This window comes from Tetrao urogallus (genome assembly GCF_951394365.1).
Source record: "Tetrao urogallus genome assembly, chromosome: 18".
NCBI classification, from domain to species: Eukaryota; Metazoa; Chordata; class Aves; order Galliformes; family Phasianidae; genus Tetrao; species Tetrao urogallus.
This window is the reverse complement of record NC_136831.1, coordinates 1,964,602-1,985,850: the sequence shown is the minus strand read 5'-3', so window position 1 is coordinate 1,985,850 and position 21,249 is coordinate 1,964,602. Positions and strand designations below refer to the sequence as shown.

The 21,249-nt window shown below is 37.8% G+C and overlaps 1 protein-coding gene across 1 annotated transcript in view; it reads right to left on the bottom strand.

Moving 5' to 3' along the window:
- ANKFN1 (ankyrin repeat and fibronectin type III domain containing 1) overlaps nt 1-19,261 on the bottom strand; it is a gene marked incomplete at both ends in the record, with an annotated part of 53,356 nt that extends 34,095 nt beyond the window's left edge. The window contains 4 exons of the mRNA XM_079544212.1: nt 6,298-6,411; nt 7,905-8,099; nt 12,669-12,879; nt 19,076-19,261. Of these exons, the coding sequence (XP_079400338.1) occupies nt 6,298-6,411; nt 7,905-8,099; nt 12,669-12,879; nt 19,076-19,261 (706 nt within the window). The remainder of the gene's footprint in view (nt 1-6,297; nt 6,412-7,904; nt 8,100-12,668; nt 12,880-19,075) is intronic.
- Nucleotides 19,262-21,249: the final 1,988 nt, after the last annotated feature.

Genomic DNA, 21,249 nt, shown 5'->3' with positions numbered 1-21,249 from the left:
GCCCAAATACGCCCAGCACAGTGCTGGAGCTAAGTGAGCGCTCGTGTGTGAACTGACTGGGTGCTGAGATGTGAGATAATAGAGTGCTCAAGCATAAACTGATGGTGTGTTCATGTGTGAACTAACTGAGCGCCCATGCATGAAAACTACATGCCCTGTAATTCATGTTCAGCACACAAGGTAAGAGCTTGCAGAAATCCAGAGACCCTATCACAAATGTGTATTTGTTTATCAGTTCTGTGGGTCCAATTTAAGCACTAGAGTATTATCAAATTCTTGTTGTTCTTGTTTTCAGTCCTTGTAAATGAATCAGAAAAGTCCATGAAGGACCAGAGAAGATTTCAGACAAATAGTGAGCAAAGGCACAAAGTCACAACCTTGTGAACACATTATTTTTAATTATCTATCCTAGTAGTTGATGCCATCAAGTCTCTAGCAAGGAGTATTTCCAAACCTCTGGATCAAAAGATGTGGGAACCTCCCCACAGAAAGAAACTGAAGCTCTTGAGTTCCAGTCCTGTCACACTACAGGAAATTCACCTCTTCTTTGCCCAACATATAAACTGGAAGCTCAAACACTCAGCCATGAGCAAATCATTGGTAAAATTACTTATTAATGCTAGTAAACCAAAGCAAGTATAAAAACTAAAGCAATGTCTAAAAGTCAGCAACATCGTGATACGAGCCTGTTTCTTGGACACCAAAGATGGACAAAACCAGAGCCTATATGTCTGGGTTTTCTCATAGCGTTTCACCTTGGGCTGTTGCTCAAAATCTTTATGAAACAGAAAGCAGAAAGAATTGCTTAAACTGAGTAATTGATGTCTGATCAGCTACATCAGTTAAATACATCATCACTTAATATGTAATTCATGTTCAAAGGTGCTTTTAAATGCCTAGCAAACTTAACATAAAAGATTTTTTTTCCCAGTCCAACACATACTACAGACCTTAACAGGAGCTAGAAATAGAAAGGTTTGTTCCAACATTTATACATTTCTATATATGCAAGGCATAAAAATAGAAGTTGAATTGCACAGTTCTGTTAGCTACCAAAATGTAATGTGCAAATAAAGTGCCCAGGAGACCTAATAAAATGCCATAAATGAAGTACTGTAAAAAATATCAGACCACACCTATTCAGCAGGATAAATTCAAATATCTTACAAAGGAAAGTATTCTCTCTTTCCATTTTATGGAGCAAGAACCATTCCAGGGAAAGAAACAAGGAGTTTCAAAACATACAAAGAAACTTTGAATAATAAGTGAAAAGGGTTTCCAGAGCAAATCAAATGCAGAATACTACATAATTCCACTTTAAACTGGAACAGAATCAAGCAGTGATGCACCATCTACTGTACAAAGATCAATAGGCACTAATGTTAAGGCACCATTTTCATACCTAAGATTCACTGCTACAAGTACTCTTTTCCATAACCAGGATTCTTCTAGAAATCAAAGCACAAGCTTGCTGCTTTCTGCTCTCATACTGCTATGTCAATGGTCAGTTGCCACCAAAGAGGGAAAAAAGTAGATTTTGTATGTATATATGCACTTCAGTCTTCATATAAGCTCTACTGATTAGACCAGTCAATCCTATGTGGAGCCAAATGCACCAAGCAGGAAGCCTGCATGGAACAATACCAAACTTGATCAAACACTGCAGTTCACCCAGATGGACAAACCACAAAACATGCAATGTCTGTGTGTTTGTAAATGTTTACAGGGACAGAGGCCCACACAAACTGATCAGATCGTTTGGTTGTGAAGGCATTACTCTCAAAAGAAAAACAAACGGGATCACACAAAAATCACAGCTGCCTTTCTGTACAGTCTTTGAGGCTTTTCACACAAAAGTTTGTGGTGAAAGACTTCCACTGACACAGCGAGATATCAGAGAATCTCTAATGCTGTGGTTTTTTTTAAATACACAACACACATCCTATGGGCCTGACTTGGCAAAATGCTTCATCTCATGATCTCAGATGCTGACCTGTAATGAAAGGTGGCTCAGTAAATCTGTTAGTTGAGACTTGCAATGAGAACAGTAAATTGCAACAGCTCCTCCTGGATAAAGGTGCTTGTCTACAACCAACACGCTTCATGTGGCCATCCCAAAGCAAAATCCTGAGGCTACTGCATAGCTCACTAGGACTGAACCAGTGATTTAAAGACATTTACATGAATTGCTCCAGTACAAAAAAATAAATCTGAATTGTCTTGGAGGAAAGGAGGCAGGGAGATATTTCTTGTCAAAATCTAAGTAAGGCATAAGTTCTTCTTTCCTGATCTAGTTGCCCACCTCTTGCTTTTTTTAAAGAGCTACACTGACATAGAAAATAAAATCTTTCCATCCAACAGAAATCCTAGAAGGCAGCTGGGAAATCCTGACTACAATGAAATATTCTGTTAAAGTAACTAAAAAAGGTAACAAAAGACTGAAGTGCACCAGACAGGCTTAGCATCCCTATCTGGAAAATAGCTTGGCATCCAAGTCCCCAGCTACATCCAGGGAGAAGATCAGCTCTGTTTGCCACATCAAACATGGATCAGATTTTTTCTTCCTTCATCTCTTTTCAAATATAAACAGTTCCTATCTCTTAAATAAATTAGCTCAGCTTTGGTTATGCAAGCTCTTTCTTTTTCTTCTTCTTTTTTTCCTCCAAAGAGGGATATAGATGTTTGTTGAAAAATTGTATATATATACATATACAATATAAATGCAGATCTTCCATTGCACAGTGGTCCTTCCAAGTAGGTGATGTCCAGCACTCTGTCCATTTTTCTTCCCTTTTCTACACCTGGGTATAAGTGCACAACTATGTCAACTTCTGATGGAAAATTCATGAAAAAATGATATGCAAAAAGACAGAGTTAATGTGTACTTATTCACTGCAAAAGCAAAATAAGTATCAGGATTAAAGTGCATAGAAAATAAGTACAATAAAATTGCTTGTCAACACTCTTTCTTCTTTTAAACAAACAGACTTCTCCATGTACATGCATTGTGTGGAATTTGTGAAACCTAGAAATGCTAATTAGCTAAAGACAACAGGTCTTATAAGACCCAGGGCTCCACTTGTGCTGTTCCCAGGAGTCAAGTAGTGCCCACGTGGATTCCTTGTTGCTGTGACTTTCTGCAACAAGATGGGGACTGCAGAGTAGCTCTAAAACATATAGAAAGGTTCACTCTAGCTTCAAACTGTGGTGTTATTTTGTTTAATAGCACAGAACATTTTGATTGCGTTTACAGAGATGTAAAACAAAAGTAGGTCGTAAGTGCTTCCATGATGGGATGTGAAGTTTGGCTTTAGGACATGATTAGCCAAGGGTATGGGTTTTTCTTCCCAAATTATGGTGATGCTTCACATCCTTCCTAGAACTGGCTGGGGTGAGGTGTCTCTGGCTTTGAATCTTCCTCTAGCACAGAGCAGATTATTACTATTATTATTGATTTATGGCATGCCTGTCTGCTTCCAGCCTCAAAACACTTTACTAAGTTACAATATACATAGGAATCATTTCACATCAGCCACCACCACGTTGTAGCCTTCTCTAGAGGGAAACTGAAGGAAGCCATTAGGATGGTGCCTGCAACATTAAACAACAATCCAGGAGAGGAAGTAGAGAATACTCTGGCTCCTTAAAGCAATGGCTCAACAGAATGCAGTCGCTGAACTGCCATCCAGCTGGGACACCAAAGTCAATACTCATTCACCGTGTGTGGTTAAAATTAAATCTCCTAATGAAGTGAGATGGTTTTAGTGGTTAGAGAGTGAGTGCAAAGTATTATTCTCCTGTATTATTATTTGTAAGTTATACAGCTAACAAGGGAAAAGTCATACACAGGAAAATAGCAGACAGCTAGATAACGTTCCAAGCCTAGTTTCTAAATGACATTTGAGCAAGTAAAGCTTTGGAAAAATATGTTAAAAAAAAAAAAAAAAAAAGGATGACACAGAAGAAAAGGAATTGGCAGCTTCTCGGTGTTTTTAGGGAACAAAACTAGACTGAACAAAAGTCTAGTTTTATGTCAGCTTTATCCTCTGTAATTCAGATCCATATAAAAGAACATTATTAGCTTCTGTAAATGAGCAGGTATTCCCTATACACTGCTACAAATGCTCCTGATCTTTTATTAGAAAAAGAAATGGTAAAGTAACGAGGGAAATAAAGCCTAACAGCTTACTTTCTTCTCTGAGTCAGTAAAATATTTAGATGGCTTTCTGCATAAGTGCTTAATACTTCGACTGAAAAGATGCTCAGACAATGTTATCAAGATCTCCTTTCAGGCTAATTGCTAGCTGGTTCCAATCATTCGTACAAGTGATCATTTCAATGGTTGTTTCTTTTTTACAGCCTCTAAAACTAGCACGAAGAATCTCACTCCATAACGTAATAAGCAGTTCTACAACCAGTGCTTAATTAATTCCCAAAAGTCACCAAAAGAAGCTATTAATTATCTTTCTTTTTATCTAACCATAAATATTCAATTCTCATGGGACAGAGGATTTAAAAAGAACTTTCTGCCAGAACTGTCAACTTGATGTAGCATAAAACGATGACCAACGAGAGTAATTCAAAATATGACAGCAATGCCACCTCGTCTGATTGGAAGTTGGGTCAAGTTGGATCAAATTCTCTTTATGGTGTACTTACCATAACGGGACAGAACTGATAGGTGCAAACCATGCTCAACACAGCCGAGTTAGCAAGATAAAAATACTGCAATCTTTAAAACTAGGAATAATATTCTGATTTAAAAATCAGCTCTATCCGGGAATTGTCTTTACTGTGAAAATATCAACATTTGTTATAATGAGAATCTGGACAACATTTCAGATTTGTTTAAAATCTGCATATTACAAAGAGCAGGCTAATATTTTCAAGAGAGTTAAGTCTTTCAGGAGCCCAAGTATCATATTCACAAGTAAATCAGGCAGTAGGAAGCCTTTAAATGAAATTTAGTTTCCTGGCAACCCAACCCATTGTTTAAAATTCGATTTAGTCTCCTAAAGGTCTTTGATGTTTTTGCAAATAACACTTCCTGCAGCACTGCAAGGCTGACTAGGTGTAATACAGTCATTTACCCTTCTACTGAGGCTATCAGGAATGGAATCACTTTGATTGTTTTAGTGATGTCTGGGAGGTTTTTTTCCTTGCACTATGAAAAAAAGTGTACTGAGCATAGCCAATGATGACTGGCATCTCAAATCAGAAGTAGAGAGGTAAGAAAACATGCCTTTTCCAAAATAATCTCATTTAGTCCTTTGGGTGCTTGTGATGCCACTGAAGGCTGTGCACTGGCGTGTCCCACTCTAGAGGAACTTCATGAGCTGTTGGGCACTTGCCCTACTGCAGCTCTCTGCATATTTCCTGTCGAAGCAATCGCTGTGGCACCTATACACAGAAATAGGAAAGACACTGCCCCAGACCCAGCTATCATAGTTCCTCCTACACGTATCAAAACCCAGTCTAAGAGGACTTTCTGGGTCTCCACTCTCAGCTATTCCCTGGAGCAGTCAAAGGCGGCCTCAGATCTTCAGGAAGTGCTTTTAAGTCCCTTTACCTGTGGAAGGACCCACGTTCCTAGTTAAAACTGGAGGTTGCATATTGCTCCATTAAACATTGAGGAACTCACTGTTCCAATCATTTTAGAGAACCAGCAAGTTCCCTTAAATCAGAACATTTTGATTTCAATCTTTGATAAAACTTTTTTTGTTTGTTTTTAATTGGAATTTCCTATGGAATAGAAATTATTTTCTACTCAACAGAGCTATTCACATGGAAGCATTTTCCTATTCATTCCACTTTGCAGCTAACTGGTGCCACTCCGTATGTATAGCTCTTCCAAGAATGATGTGGCAGCCCTGGAATACCTAATTAGTTGGGCTGTATGATACCTCTGCCAGAAGTTTCAACTTCCAGAGGCATTCCTTTAAGGAACTGTGGTGTGGGTTTGGCATTTACAAGGATACATACAGTTTCAGAAGCCCACAGGCACCAAAAGTTAGTCTGCATTGCATAGCTGACTCACGTCAACCCAGTCACTGAACTTAACTACAGAACATCAAGCAAACTCCTTCAAAGCACTCAAGAAGAAAGCTTCTGTTTGTTGTTTTTTTCTTTTTAAATAAAACTTTGTCTTTAAGGAATCTTAAAAGAACATTCAATTTGTACAGCTATTTCTTATGAAAATAATTAAAGTCAGACATTTCTAGCGAAAACACCTTTTTCACTTGGCCATCAAAGGTTTACAGATTGTTAAGGCAAATGAAAGATATCTAAATCCAGTACCTTTATACTTGGTCACCACAGCTGAGTTGACACTCAGAGGTTCTTGGAAGGTGACAGTGAGTGATGTACTGCTTGTTACCATGAGACAGACATTGGTTGGCGCCTCAGGGGCTCCTGGGAGAGAAGAGAAAACATCAGCTCTTCAGCACAACAAATCCTATTCAAACAATGTTTCTGAGTCTTCAAAGAACCCACTGAAAATCACCCTGCAATTGTGAGCTTTGGGTTGTAGGTGTTTGTGTTCTCTGCCTTTTGAGAATTTTAATTAGTGCCCTGCTAACAATATCCTGCAGACACCATTTGTTTCTATCATGGTTTTTGGCTCCTTTCAGTTAAAAATATCTTCCTGCATATATGTAACCTAATAAAACAGATTCATGCTAATTATGTCAATGAAAAGCCCCTATAAATCTCTTGGGGTGGGTAGGAAGAGAGAGAAAGGACAAAACCACAAAGAGCTAATTAAACTTTTATAGTTTCACTAACAAATTCAAATTTATTAAATGACAGAAAACCTTTTTACGTTATTGTGATTCAGAAATTACAGATTCCACAGATGTTTCAGTGCAGTAGTTCCAAACACATTTGTCAGTTGAGGCCTAATTTTTTTTTACTATTATTATTTTGTTTTGTCGTTGTTTTTTGTTTTTTTGTTTGTTTGTTTTAAAAAAGCTGAGTTCACAGAAAATCAATCAGACTCAATTCAGAAATCAAACATAAAATGTCATGACTTACTGCTGGAACTGATTAAAAAAATCGTTTTATTAACTTACTGCTGTATTGGGCTGTATTTAATATCTAATACAAGGGGCACTACCTCTGTCTTGAAGAAACAGTCTTAGAATACAATAAAATTGAGAAAATACAATAAAATTGAGAAAATTTTTCCAAGTGTATACATATATAAAGGTGGCTGTAAAAATGTTAATGGCAATGATTGTATTTTATTGAAGAGGAAGGGTACAGCTAAAAGATCCAAATATGAAAGCGTTCAGTCCTGCTTATTTCTTTTTTTATTCCCATTTTCTTTAAACAGTTCTGTACCCCAAGTAGCCCAATTTGCAACTATGCTGATGAAATGTCACATGTAGATGTCAACATTAATAATAAGTTAAAAATAAGTATTGATAATTTTTATATGAAAAATCTAAGTTCATTTTTAACCAACTATTAAGAAAAACTCAACTACTTTAAGTCAGAACTATTTAATAGAGTACAACAACAGAAAAAGACCACTGTTCCTCTATTACTTCCTCCGTATTCATATATTCTAATTGTCTTATTTTAAACTCTGATCATATGAAACAACATGCAGAAGTAAATGTGAAGAGACAAGACAGAATCATTAGGTCCTGAACTAAGAATCTGTAATCTCATCTAATCAGTTTTACACTTGCTGCTCTCAGATGCTCGGTCCTTTCTGGAACTAGTATCGGATTTCCTTCTCACTTTTGGGAAGACCATTTAACTGAGCGCCTTATTTTTCCCACCCTAACATTCAACTGCTTCACAGCAGTGCTGTGAGGATCATCTTTGCTCAACAAAGGCAGTTTTTGCCACCATAAGAGTTCTTGTCTTAAACTTTGCAGCTACTTTCTTCTACTTACTAGCATGCTCGTAGCCTGCCTTCATGCGCTTGTATAGCCTGTATCTCCATTCCCATGCTTTTAGTTGCTTCTCTTTTTCTGTGTTGTCTGTACCAAGGCCTTCATTCATCACTTGTGCAGACAATTCAGTAACTCGCTGCTGTGCTTCCTGGACCAATGTACACAGATGCACTGACCTGCTTTCCATGTTAACAACTACCAAGAAAAGGGAAAAGTAAATAATTGCTTCATGGTCTCATGTGACAAAATTCTGGCCTTATGCATTCCAACATAACCCACATAAGGCCAAATCCTTGAACGCTGTGCCTTCCAACAGATACCTTGTCATCAACTTGATTAGAGCCACACCAATTTGTACCACACTTAAGGATCTGGCCACTTAAATGGGATAATGACATGAATAAACAGTAGATTTTATCTTCTGGTGTTTCTCAAAAGCTTAACAATGTCTTAATGAGCCTGAAATTGCTTACATGTTTTAGGTTGATAGAATACTATAAAAGAAGTAAAATAATAAAGAAATTGGTGTCTAACTCTTACTTTGCCATAATACCATATGTTTCATATGTCATATGCATCATATGTCTCTCAGGAAGAAAAAAACAATACACAATATATAAATCTCTACAAGAGATTTAAAAGAGACCTAACTCTAACAAAAGAGACCTAACTGGCAAAGTTAAGAATGAGAGTTTTGTGTTTAAGGGCCACAGCTGAAGTACAGTGATTCTCTTTCCAGTTATCTCTGTGCCTCAGTGTTGCCCTTTACTTCGGCCTGTAATCAGTTCTGACAGACCTGACGGATCGTGAGCTGTTTGACACGTGCAGACTTTGTTAGTCTCAAGTGCTCAGAATGATTTTAATTCAACATTAATTAGTATGAATTGCCTGTATGAAATACTGTGTGCTGTATAAGTGTGAAAAATGACAGCCACATTGGATATAAACTAAAATTCTTAGCCCAGGTCCACAAGACTGCCCTACACCAGCCCTTGATGATACAGAGAAATGTAGTGAATCAAATGCTATTTTTCAGAACTGCTTTTAGCCTGAAATTGTTCAAACTATTAACAGTTTAGAAAATAGGATTTGTAAAGCTGTTTAATCTGAGCAGTGCAAGAATTTATCTGATGTTCAATCCACAGGAAATAACATACAAGAAAAAAAATTCCGAAGTCACTGAAAGCAGCTTTTCTGTGGTGCCTGGTGATTTTGCAGACGAGCTTTGAGACAGTTCTAAACAAAACCCCTTATTTATTTAAAACACTTCACAAGGATTCACATTTATTTAGAATTGGCACAAGATGCTCCTCTTAACAATAATGGAGTGTTGCTGTGTAGGGACAGCCAGCCTGCTAGTCTGCCTGTGTTTTTAATACGAACAGCAGCAGTGTTGCACAGGCTTCACCACCATTTACTTGCATAAGCCAGGAGCAGTATATGGTTCTGACAACATGAAGCTGACGTAAGGGACCAAGGCTGACTGGCTTTTGACATCATAACGAGTGATCATATATGCACATATGAATGTATAGTTCCTAAACTGGAATCATAGGATTAAAGGATAAATTGGGTTGGAAGGGCCTTTCTAATTATCTTGTTCAAAATTTAATGTTCAAGCTTCTTGTTGAAAACAAGATGCAAGTTCAGGCCAAGTTTCTGAGGAATTACCCATCTGGCCTGGAAAACTTCTTGAGATGGAGCTTTACAAGCTCTCTGAGCAATATGTACAACTGCTTTACTGACCTGTGATTGAAAAAGGTGTTTGCTTTATCCAGTTTGAACCTCATTTTAATTTTACCATTTGTCTCGTGTAACCGTATCACCATTGAAATCTATCAGAGTCTAAGTATAATGCTGCACAATAATGTGAAAACTGACAAGGAATCTTTAAAACCACAGGAGGAGAGTGAAGAATTACCCAGCACCTCTGACATCCAAAGGTTGCTTTTGAAGAATGGCTGTTTCTAAGACCTCGCTTTCAGAAGCTGGCCTGTAGCCATTCCTCTTGAAGTTTGATCATTCTTTGTATGGACATCAAGAGGCCAGGCTTACTGGAATCTGCTGGTCCTCACAACTGGCTGTTTACTGAGAGGCCAAAGGTGACAGTTTCCTGGCTTCATGCCTACAATAAGCGTGCAACACATCTGATAGCAAAACAGGACTGAGAAAGGAGATTTTATGTGCCAGAACTTCAGGTGATTGTAGGTTGGCGTTGGTTCAAGATTTCACTGAGGATCTGGCTCTCTCTCTTTCATCACGATTCAGATCCACAGTTGTCTGGTCTTGGAAATGTATCAAATCAGTCGTTGGAAATTTTAATCTTATTTATATTTAGGTTCACATGAACAAACCTAGCCAGACCACAAATATGCGAACAAAAGCAACTGAAAAGATTAATAATGCAGTGGGCTTTGACAAGAGCAAATGTCTCGCTTCCTCCCCACTAAATTAATATTCTAAATGCTGCAATTTCTGATCCTGCTTCATGTTTAAGAAATGCTGGGCTCCTGTTAAGATTTATACAGCCTGAGGTCCATGTGGAAAAGGAGATCAGAGTTTTACTTTCTGTTCTTTTATCTGCTGTTCTGCCTATTCCAGGCAGCTGCAAGCTATCTGTCCTTCAGATCCTCTCTCCTACAGCACTGATGCTGCAGTGAAATTTCAACTTGATCTCTATGTCTGATACAGTAGAAGAACAAGAGTTCTCTCTGTGAGAAGCTCCCTGTGTGCACTTGCGGTGGGGAAATCATTTACCTCAGCTTCTCAAGTGTATGCGTTTGTGCCATGCACCCGCTTACAATCAGATTAAAAGATGTTTGTGTCCTGTCCCAAAATCGGTACGAGTCAGAATCTTACCTTGAAATCCCACCCCTCCCACTTAGCCCAGCAAAGTCTTGCTCAATTGATCACCACAGTGGAATGAAAATGCTCCTGCTGGGTTCTAATCACATCCTTGCAGGCCTAATATCATACAGAATGGGTTTAATTCTAGAAGGCTTGGTTAGGTACAGAAAAGAAAGCAGGAATACTAAGGGGGGGGAAAAAAAGTGACTGCTGTCTGTTCCCCAAGATTAAAGCCTCACAGGAAACTGCTGCAGACTTTTGTTTTAAGTGCTGAAAATAACTTTTTTTTGCATTTTGTTCCTAAGTTGCAACTGTAAACCATTAAGCTGAAAATAAAAAAATAAAACACACCAAAACAGCCCTCTGCTTTTTACTGAGGACATTTTGACCATTATTTCAATCAGAAAAGCTAAAAATCAAGATAAGTGAAGTGGAAATTTGGTGGGTATATTTTGAAATGGAAATGAGGTGGTTATATATTCATATTCTCTGTGTTCATAGGCATGTTTGCATTAATTACAGGAAATGAATACTAATTTATGATTGCCCCTGCTCGCCATCAGACTGCATTTATTTACAGATGAGGTCAATGAAAAATTAGTTTAGTCTTTTTTACTGCTGTTTAGAACACTCAAGACTGTGTTTTCCTCTAGATTTGTCATGGTTAATGAATGTTGCTTCAGCAGTCAATCATGTACTCTAAATGCTGTCACACTTTTTTTTAAAGCCTCAGTCATGAACCATGACAGAAAAATAAACAAATAAATATAAAGCTAAAAAAATCTTTTCACTGAGCAGCTACACTATGCAAAAATCTCCAGGGAAGGTTAAAGGAGGCCAGAATAAATGATAATATAAGTGCTGTGGACATAGAAAAGCAATAAAGGTGTACCAACACTGAGGGTCTGGCAAAAAAAACTCAACATGCACACACACACATGCACACACGCTCTCCAGTGAAAAAACTGGCAATGTTAGTAGCCTCAAGGTGCAATTTCCTGGAGCACTGAGATTGACATGCCAGCACTAAATGTTGTTAATTTAACTAACTTCAAATTAATGGCAGAGTCTGCAGTGGCCGAACCCCTCAAACACAGTCTCATTATAGCCTTGCTGGGAATGTCCTAAATATAGGCATTGACAGTTTAAAACAAATTCACATACATTGGCGTATTTTTAGACATAAGTAAGGCGTCAGAGTTTGTGTCATGGTTTACGGTTGATTAATTGGTTTGGTAAGTCACCCTGCAGCCCACAAATTGTGCATTTAAATGCCTGTGAAGGAATACAAAGGATAGTTCTATAACTACAATACGCAGTTATAAGCAGTGATAGCATTCCAGTGAAGTGTGAAGGTCTGCTTTGTGCTCAGATATCCTCTGCTTCTCTACAGCTTGGAAACTCTCGTTGAGGCTATTTGAAGAGAAGGGCTGAGGAGATAGGAGCAGGAGTCTGAAGTAATGGAGATGATAGATTTCAACACAACCAGCCTTCTGAAGGCAGCATAACCAAGATCAAAATAACCAAAACACACCATAGCCCAGATACCCATACTCTTTTCATTTTTAATGACAACCTCTGTTTCAGACCATGATCACTCCATTCCTGTTTCCATATTTTTGAAGATTTATTTTCAGTATTGATATTAACTCAGCTGCCTCACTGTTTATTAGGTTAGAAGTTCAATCGGATTCATACTTACTCTACCTTACATAGGGAACAAAAACTATCTGCTGAGCACACGTTCAACAAGGAGATAATTCTGCAAATATCCTTCTAGCACTGTGCAGCTATTTCAGGTATAATCAACTTCATGATAAAAAAAAAGTCAGATTTTGTAACACAATTAATTTTCCCAAACAAAAGCAAACCTAATTATTACAGAATTATCTAAAAACATTCAAACTGAATACTTACAGTGTGGGCTTTCTTTTGCCCCAACATGTAGAAGAGTCCTAGCAATAGGGATGTTGTTAGTTAAAACAGCAATATCCAAAGGAGTAAGTCCTTCACTGTTTGGAGTATTCAGGTCCAGTTCCTCTGGTGTGTATTGATAGAGAAGAATCTGAACAGCATCCAGATCTTGCTGTTCTACGGCCTCAAACATAGCTTCATTGCACTGGAAATTCTGTGTACCAGCAAAAACAGAAATTCAGTAGAACTTGAAAATGTTTGAACTTTAGGAAATAAATTACGGAAATGACTTTTGTGACATTACTATAAAATATTGAACCTTCCCATCCTAAGTTCAGCTAGAAACATGGAAGACGTTTGCAGGAAAACTGAGCTTGCTCTACTTCTAGACCTGCGTGCTTGAGCCTCTTTCAGGTGAGATTCAAACCCATCATTCTTTTTTGGACCTGAAATTGACCATATGGGCAACACGGTATGTTTTTGATGTGAGGCTGGACGAAAGACTATGATTTTGAAAGGTTCTTGTACTACTTACTTTTTCATTCTCAAAATTTGCAGTAAAAACCTCAGGTGCACAAACTCAACTAACCAGAAGTCAAATAAAACAATTCTGGGAGAAACCTTCACAGGTGTGGTGTGATCTCGTGCTCACTCCAACATTTCAGTCATTTCTCACTGCTCATATTTTTGTATTTAGCTTGTAGCTAGAAGAAGCTTTGAAATATATAGCCCTTAAATAAAGATGCAGAAATGAGACTGAATGCACTGATCCTCCACTGTGCTTGATCAGAAAAAGACATGTCTGAACAGCAGAGAACATGAGCTCAAAAGTAAGAAAAATCAGGGGCACACGTGATGCCAACTCTCAAGCAGGAGGAGCCACTAAACTTTCTATTCACCAAAGTCAAGGAGGTAAAAGAACTGTGTAATACGAAACAAACAAACAACAACCCAAACAGCTTTCACTTCTTAATAGAGCGGGGGAGAAGGAGGTGCAGGAGGATAGCATGGTCTGAAGGTTTCTGTTATGAGAACATCCTTCCAGAGCCTACAGTAATTATGTTATTTGCCAGGATTCTTTAAATTCTTTCCCAGTGTCCTCTTGCCATAATTATTTATTTTTTTCCTCTTAAGAACGAATCAGTAGAAGCAAGAGGCCCAGCTAAGCAAGGAGGGCTCAGCTTGTGGTCTCATAATGGAACTGAGGTCTATGTAGAAGTACTGTGCCAAAGGACGTACTAAAAATGCTTACGTAAGAGATCAAGTGATGCAGATGGATGTAAACTGGTTTCCTGCATCCCAGAACCCACAATAGAAGAAACACAGTGGCTATTAAACAGCAACTTTTTTGTTACTGTATGAATTAAACAGTGAATTGAAGCTGTCTTCTATTGTGATTAGACATCAACATTTCACCCACAGAAGAAAAATTATTTTTCCTTTTTTAACAGATGCATTTTTAATTTGGAATACCCTTGCCTAAGCCTTCAGTGAAACACCACTTTCTGACAGCACTGATCTGCTGGAACATCTTTCATTTCCTCCCAGAATACACAGACCAATGGTTTACAAGTGGTTCTGAAAACATGAGTACACAGCTACAAGCTGGAACTTGATCTGGCCTTTTCAGTTATGTTTAAACTTAGAAATCTCTTCAAATATTGTATGACCTGACAGAGATCTTTCCGTCTACTGCTTTGGATGCAAAGTATTCATATCATACTAAGAAACTGCAAAGATTATGTTGCCTTTGAAGTTTAAAATGCTGAGTATTAGGAATCAGCAGAACCAAAAGGTTACCCCAGATTTCCAATACAGAGAAATGAGATACTTCAGTTTGATGATTGTATGTGGATGACATGAACTGAGCAACAAGAAAGTAAATCCAGGACAGCAGTGCTGACTTGGAAATAAACCTCTCAGACTATTGAATAGAAAAGATAACTCACTCTGGAGAAATAGTTTATATGTAGATTTCCAAGCAGAATAAAAGACAATACTTACACAAGTGTTTCATAAAAAATGGGTGTCTATCAAGTTCTTGTTTTCAGATTCTTCTCTAGATTCTGGGACTCATATGTCACTTTACTGTCAAATGCTCAGGATCCTACTTCAGTGTTAGGTGGAAGAGAAAAATCTGAGAATAAACTAAATGGTGAGCAGCTAAATTTATCATTCTCTATTTATGCCTCTGTTCAAGGGAAAAAAAAATTGTCCTTCAGGATGTCTACCATCATTAGAGAGGGTACATCCCCAGCGAAGGTTGGAATGGAGGTCAGATATCTATTATTTTAAGTTAAAAATGACAAATTGTTACTGCAATGCAGAAATGTTTTCTTTTATTCCAGTAGTCACCAATCTGCTCCAAGATGACAGATCTTAGCCATATTCTGGTGTTTTCCCCCCAGTCCAAAGAGATGACGTGCACTAGCTAGAAACCAAAAGAGGCTTAGTTTAATTTAATTACAAAATATTTTAATTAATTGTGATATTCTACACGTGCTAAATGGCATCGACTCCCACTCAAGTCAATTCTCTACATTTAACAGCTGCACATCACTGTACTATGGACTCAGAATTACCATAAACAGTGCACTGATTGAAGTAAAAAGGCCATGCTCTTTAGATTTTTGAAATGTCATTATTTCAGTCGAGTAACTGTGAAATGGAAGATTGTTTTTCATATGACTGATTGGAAAAGTAGGTATTTTTGGTGAAATGGTTAATATATTTTATCTACTTTATAAAAGACATTAATTTCATCTCAGCTTAAACTCATTTCAAATTCTTTTCCTACTTACTTTGGAACTTCCCCTGTGCTGTTATTTAAAGAAATAAATGGAATTATGCTTCAGAAGCATCTCCATGCTCATGCAATCAGAAAATAAGCAAGAACAAATTGCTCTTGTAAGTGATCACAGAAAATGAACTTACTTAACAGTTAATTCATAAAGAGCTTATTACAAAGGTGATTAGTTGAACTAAACAGAATGACTACATTAGACCTCATTTCTATTCCTTAAGTTCATTTGAAGAAACACTGGCAATCACTTGGGGAGCAGAAAAGAAAGGCAGAGCTGGTTGTATTAATCAGTGACAGACTTGTGGTACGGATTCAGAACAGGAAACTAGGTATTTCTCCATTCAGATTTTCACTTCTGTGGCTCTGGGTATGTGCACTGTCTCCATTTCTTTCTTAAATCAAAATAGTCCCCTCTTTTCATTGGCCTCGTGATTGTGCAGAAAGGTTCAGTGAATTATCATCTGTAGAATGCCACCGAAAGGGCTGCAGACCATTATTGAGCTTTAATTCCAATTCTGCGTGAAACTCCATCAGTCTGTACTGCATAGCAGAAATTTCTTGCATTACATAAGAACGAACAAAAAGATCTGTTACATAATAAGGAAGATGCCTGCATTCAGTATTGCAGCTGAAATTAACTGTGATGTGGCTGACAGAAGCATCTGGCCTTTTTTGCAAGCTCAGATACGTACTCTGACAAAAGATTTTACCTACCTGAACAATTCCTGTAGAATTATTTTCCAAACTTTGATTTGACTTGTTATTGTTGGATTCATTGTCAAGACTTAAACCTGCATAGATGTCTTTAAAAACGCATCATCAGATTTTCACTTGCCAACCCAAATACCTAAAGTATTTCTGAAGTTTTCTCCTGAAGTCATTTGCCGTACAAAATATAAGCACATGCTTAAGTTAGTTCCTTATAAATACTCTGGCCAGGGAATCTACTGGCACAAACATTCCACCAAAAATGAAAAAAAATACAACCAAATTGCTATTTCTTCATTTCATTAGAAATCGAATTGAAAAAGTTGCACTCGTTTAAACAGAGCATTAAGTTTATAACCTACTTCTTCCAATCCAAATAATTTTCAGACCAAATTGTAAATATCAGGTCTTCCAAATGAACAATTCAGACACAACCATTAGTCTGAAATATGTTGGCGTTTCTTGTAACTTCAGAGATTGTAAAAACATGGAATTATGATATGACATTTCCAAATAGGCATGTATGTATCCCTCATCCACACAGTAGCGTGCATCTAGCCATAATAGACTTATTTCACTCAAAAAAACACCCTGGTGAGACAGTGAAATAACTACCACATTTTCAGCCATGCTAATAATTGTCCCATTTGAAAGCCTGCACTGAGCCCGGCTTTCCAAGCCCAGAAAATGTTCTGTGCTCCTGACCAACTTTTCCACAACTATTTGCTTTCACACAGAAAACAGGAATATACTTGAATATTATATTGTTCTCTGCTGCAGTAAAGCTGATTGTATTCTTATAAAAGTGACTCTAGAATCGCAGCATTGTTCAGATGTTTGCAGTTCAGGGCTAAGAACCTCAGATGGAGGTAAGATGTTAGAAGCACGTGTTCAGTTTCAATCAAACTGTCACTAATATTAACAAGACCCTTCTGATTTCTGCCTTCATTTTCATTTGCTAGATATTTCTATTCCTCTCTGATTAGACAAAGTCACTGAATTCAAAGAGAAACTCAATCCCATTTACAATGATCAGGTAAGGTTTAGAGACATGTCTTTTTCCTTGATGCGGACTTGCAGCCTCTAATCGTTAGCTAGGCAGCTGTGCTATGTGATTAATTTATTTAGGTGTTACACCAGTGCACAAATATATATACTGAAAAGAACTACAGTATTGCTTTGCAGTAAGTAATAACCATGTTCCAGTAAGTGATTCAGGGCTGTTAGTGTTTAGAAATGCAATCTTACGTAGCTTAATTAAAATGAAGTACCCCTTTCAAGATATTTGCTCTAGGTTAGCCTGAAAAAGTCTACTATGTGCTACTGGAGTTGGAAAAAAACATTAAAGTAGTTTCTGCAAAGACTTGTTTTGATAAACATGAGTTCAAGAATAAAGCTATTTTGGGACATTGCTATGTCTGCAGCAAGACAACAATTTACTGAATGGAAAGTGTTGCACAGTAAGAGAGAATGGAAAGAAAACTCTTCACCAGCCAAAACTGGGGAAAAAAAGAATCATCAGATTCTAACAAATGTTACTCACTTGTCTGGAGACATGCTTTTAGTCACTGACTTACCTCTGTACCACAGAAATTCAATGATTAGAAAATACATCAGCTAGCTACCTGGAATATTTCCAGCCCTTAACTGGTGGTTTGCTTGCCATTTATTTCTAGGGAAAACTGTGAAAAAAAACAGGCATAACAGACAGAAAGGGTCCCAAAGCCTTTTAAGTCCAGTGGGAATTTATTCACTGACTCTTGTGGACACCGCTGGTAATATCCAGAGATGCTTACACTCATGGTAGGTCTGCAGTGACAAAAGCTGCATCACTCACACAGTAGTGTAGTGGTTGTGGTGAAAAAGTTAGCTGAAGTCTCTATTGCATTAAACCATCAATATAACAGTGTAAAATTGATTCTCCTCATTAAATTGACTGAATAGGCACTATTCAATCACAGCCTGATAGATCTGCACTGAAAAGGGAGGTAAGTGGGACCACAAGTAAATAGCTCTGTGGATAGCAGAGGATTGAAGCCTCAACAGTGCATTGCTCCTCAGACTTTGGGCTATCTTCATTTGCCATTTCTCATCACCTAAACATGACAGAGGAATACATATTTGAAGGAACATGTAATTAGAAATGTATATTTAGAGATGCACTGGTCAGAAGATAAAGCATCTGCTTTAGTACATCAGAGTAATGGCTCCAAGATGTGACTTCTGGCACATTTGCACACATGTCCTATGTCACTACTATTCACAAGTGGAGAGGATCTCCCTCAAAATCTTTCAGAAGAGAAGATGACAGATGTGTTCCTACTTATGGAAAAGAGAATTATTTTTTTTAAATGGCAATATCAACAGCAAATTTATTTTCCTCCAGCAAATATAAAAGATTCTGTTATGCACTAAGCTTACGCTGTTATTACTTCACAGACATCCCATTCTTCAAAATGCATATGCTGTAGGTTGTTCAGCTTCACCAGCTCTGGCACAAGTAGGAGCACTTGTGAGTACTAAGCCCAGTGGAGACAAACATGCTTTCCTGTTCTAGCACTAGAATGCCTGGCTCTGTTCTGTATGGTGCAGAGCACCCAGGCTACGCTGCTTCCTATGTAATCTTTTTACAGTCTTATCTAGAGACCTTCATCACAGTCTCTGACCAACCTTAATGCTAAGTTAAGATCTTACTCCTAAGATAAAGCAACATCACTGTACGTTGCTTTGGCCTTCAAGAAGGTCAGACTGTATTTTGACATAGAATCAAAAACAGATTTAAGCTTGAAAAGAATATACAGCAGGGAATATTGGTCAGGGAACAGATGAATTGTGATGATGAAAAGCACACAGATTTATAGGAAGGGAACTGACAAGCTGAAAAATGTCAGGTATTTACCATCGAGGTCTTACGGAGACTGAGCCGGTCCGAGCGCGCTCGGAAATACGCTTCATCGAAGGACGTATGGCTCCCCTTCAGCTTCTCTGACAGGTTCCGATACAATCGCTTTGCAGCATTTGGAGAAGATGGCATGCTGTTCTTTTTACTCTGGAGGAGACTTAAATTCTGCATTTGCTGTGTCATTTTCACCTAGTGGTTTCTAGAAGAAAAACAACAGCTGCTCAACAAGGTTTTCTTACACTACCATTGATCAGAACTGTATCATTGGAATATATTGCAAGACTTCTATGGCAAAAATCCCTTTCATGCACAGTTTTAAGTATGTTTATAAAGAAATTTTCAGTATTCCAAAGCCGTTTGATTCCAAATACCACTCAGGTAATAGTAAACTCATGAGAGAGAACAATTTGTATTCACTGTACAAACCCTAATATCATAAAGAAGAGGACAAGAAAAACACAAGTAGATCCAACCAACACTTAATTCAATCCTAGCTTAGCATATTCCACTGTGTTTGCTTTGGGATTTTGTTTTTATACCCAAAGCAGCAGATTCAGTATATCCAACTGTCATGATATTACATTATGGAGAGGTTCCAAGCTTCATTAAGCCTGTAGGCCAAATGGGAAACTTACTGAGAAGCTGTGTAGACCTTTAATAAGTTTACATTAAATAAATTAGCTTTATCCACTTAATAGGACTTCTCAAACCTACTGTGGTATTACTAAAACCAAACAAAAAATACCTGTTATTAAAGTCAACATAACTTATGCCTTTATCAGTCCTCTCTAAAATCTCAAGTTTTTCTTCCATTAGGAACCAGCAAATCTAAGAAGAAACTAAATTCTGTAGAAAATGCAGCTATCCAACAATACAACAGATGGCATCTTTGCTATCCACACAGAATCAGTGCATCAGAAATGACTCAAAAAATACAAATGTGTGTTTGTTTTCTGTATGCTGACACTATCAGAACACTGTAACAATGTGTGGAACAAATGCAGGGAAACAAAGCAACTGCTGGAATTATCTAAAGCAAATTATCTGCATTTTTGACCAGTGAGATGCAAAACAGAACTGAAGATCATCATACTTCACATGTTTTCAAATCACATACAAGGCATGAAATGAAAAAAATGAAAGGTAAATGCAAGCTGCATAGTCTAGAAAACCTCTGTAAGGGGATCTCAGTAAGCTGTTAAAATGACTCCTAAGGGACCAATGGAAATAGGATCAGGCAAAAATAAGTAATAACAAAAACAAAGATCAACTTACATAATTCTGTTGCCTTTTCACTGAACACCAGCATTTCATTTTTATAGATGTAAGCCATTTTGTAAGAGTAAGTTAAGGCTCCAAATTCAGGTCATTTGTGCCCCCTGCTCCAATATGAGGGCACTGTCCTCACATCACCCATCAGGCGTGGGTTTGGATTTTACACTGTGCAGTCTGAAGTAACAACTCTCATTGAAAGATGCTAGACCTGATACATCATTGGGACAACTAATATTGTTACAGCATATCCCAGACTGAAAGTTTAGAAACAGGTGATGTCCAGAATGGACCCAGTGGAGATTTTTACGTACGGACACCTCTGCACATACCAGCATAGGTCAAAATGAAACAAGTAAGGAGATCTCAGCACGGTTCAGAGCAGCCCTGAGTGATCTTACTAGCATTCTTATAGCAAGTCACAAACTACAACAAGCACATTGCAGTGTTTCTTGGAAAAGGGCAGAACTGACCAGGGTAAAAACAGCAGCAGCCCTTCAGTGTGATTTTTGCATTTCCAAGAATTAAAAAAAAAAAAAGCTTATGGCAATGGTTCCAATAATAAATAACCTGAATCTCTGGGGAAACTACCCTGGAATTAACCACTAACACACACCTCATCTTTGTGACTACAACTCTGGTATAGCATTAACCAGACCAGTGGCAGAAGTCTTCATACACACATTCTCACTGCACGTACTGTAGCTTGTTCTTTGTGATCTGATTTCTGCTTTCACATCAAAGCACTGAAGTAACCTTTTATTCCCTAACAGCAGGGTGCTTCAAAGGTCAAATAAAAATGTTATCCCTGTAAAAGCATTTGGGGGGGATTGGTAAATACTGACATAATGTCCTCTTAGGACATCCACGTCCTTTCATATTTCAGAGCAAAAAAAGTA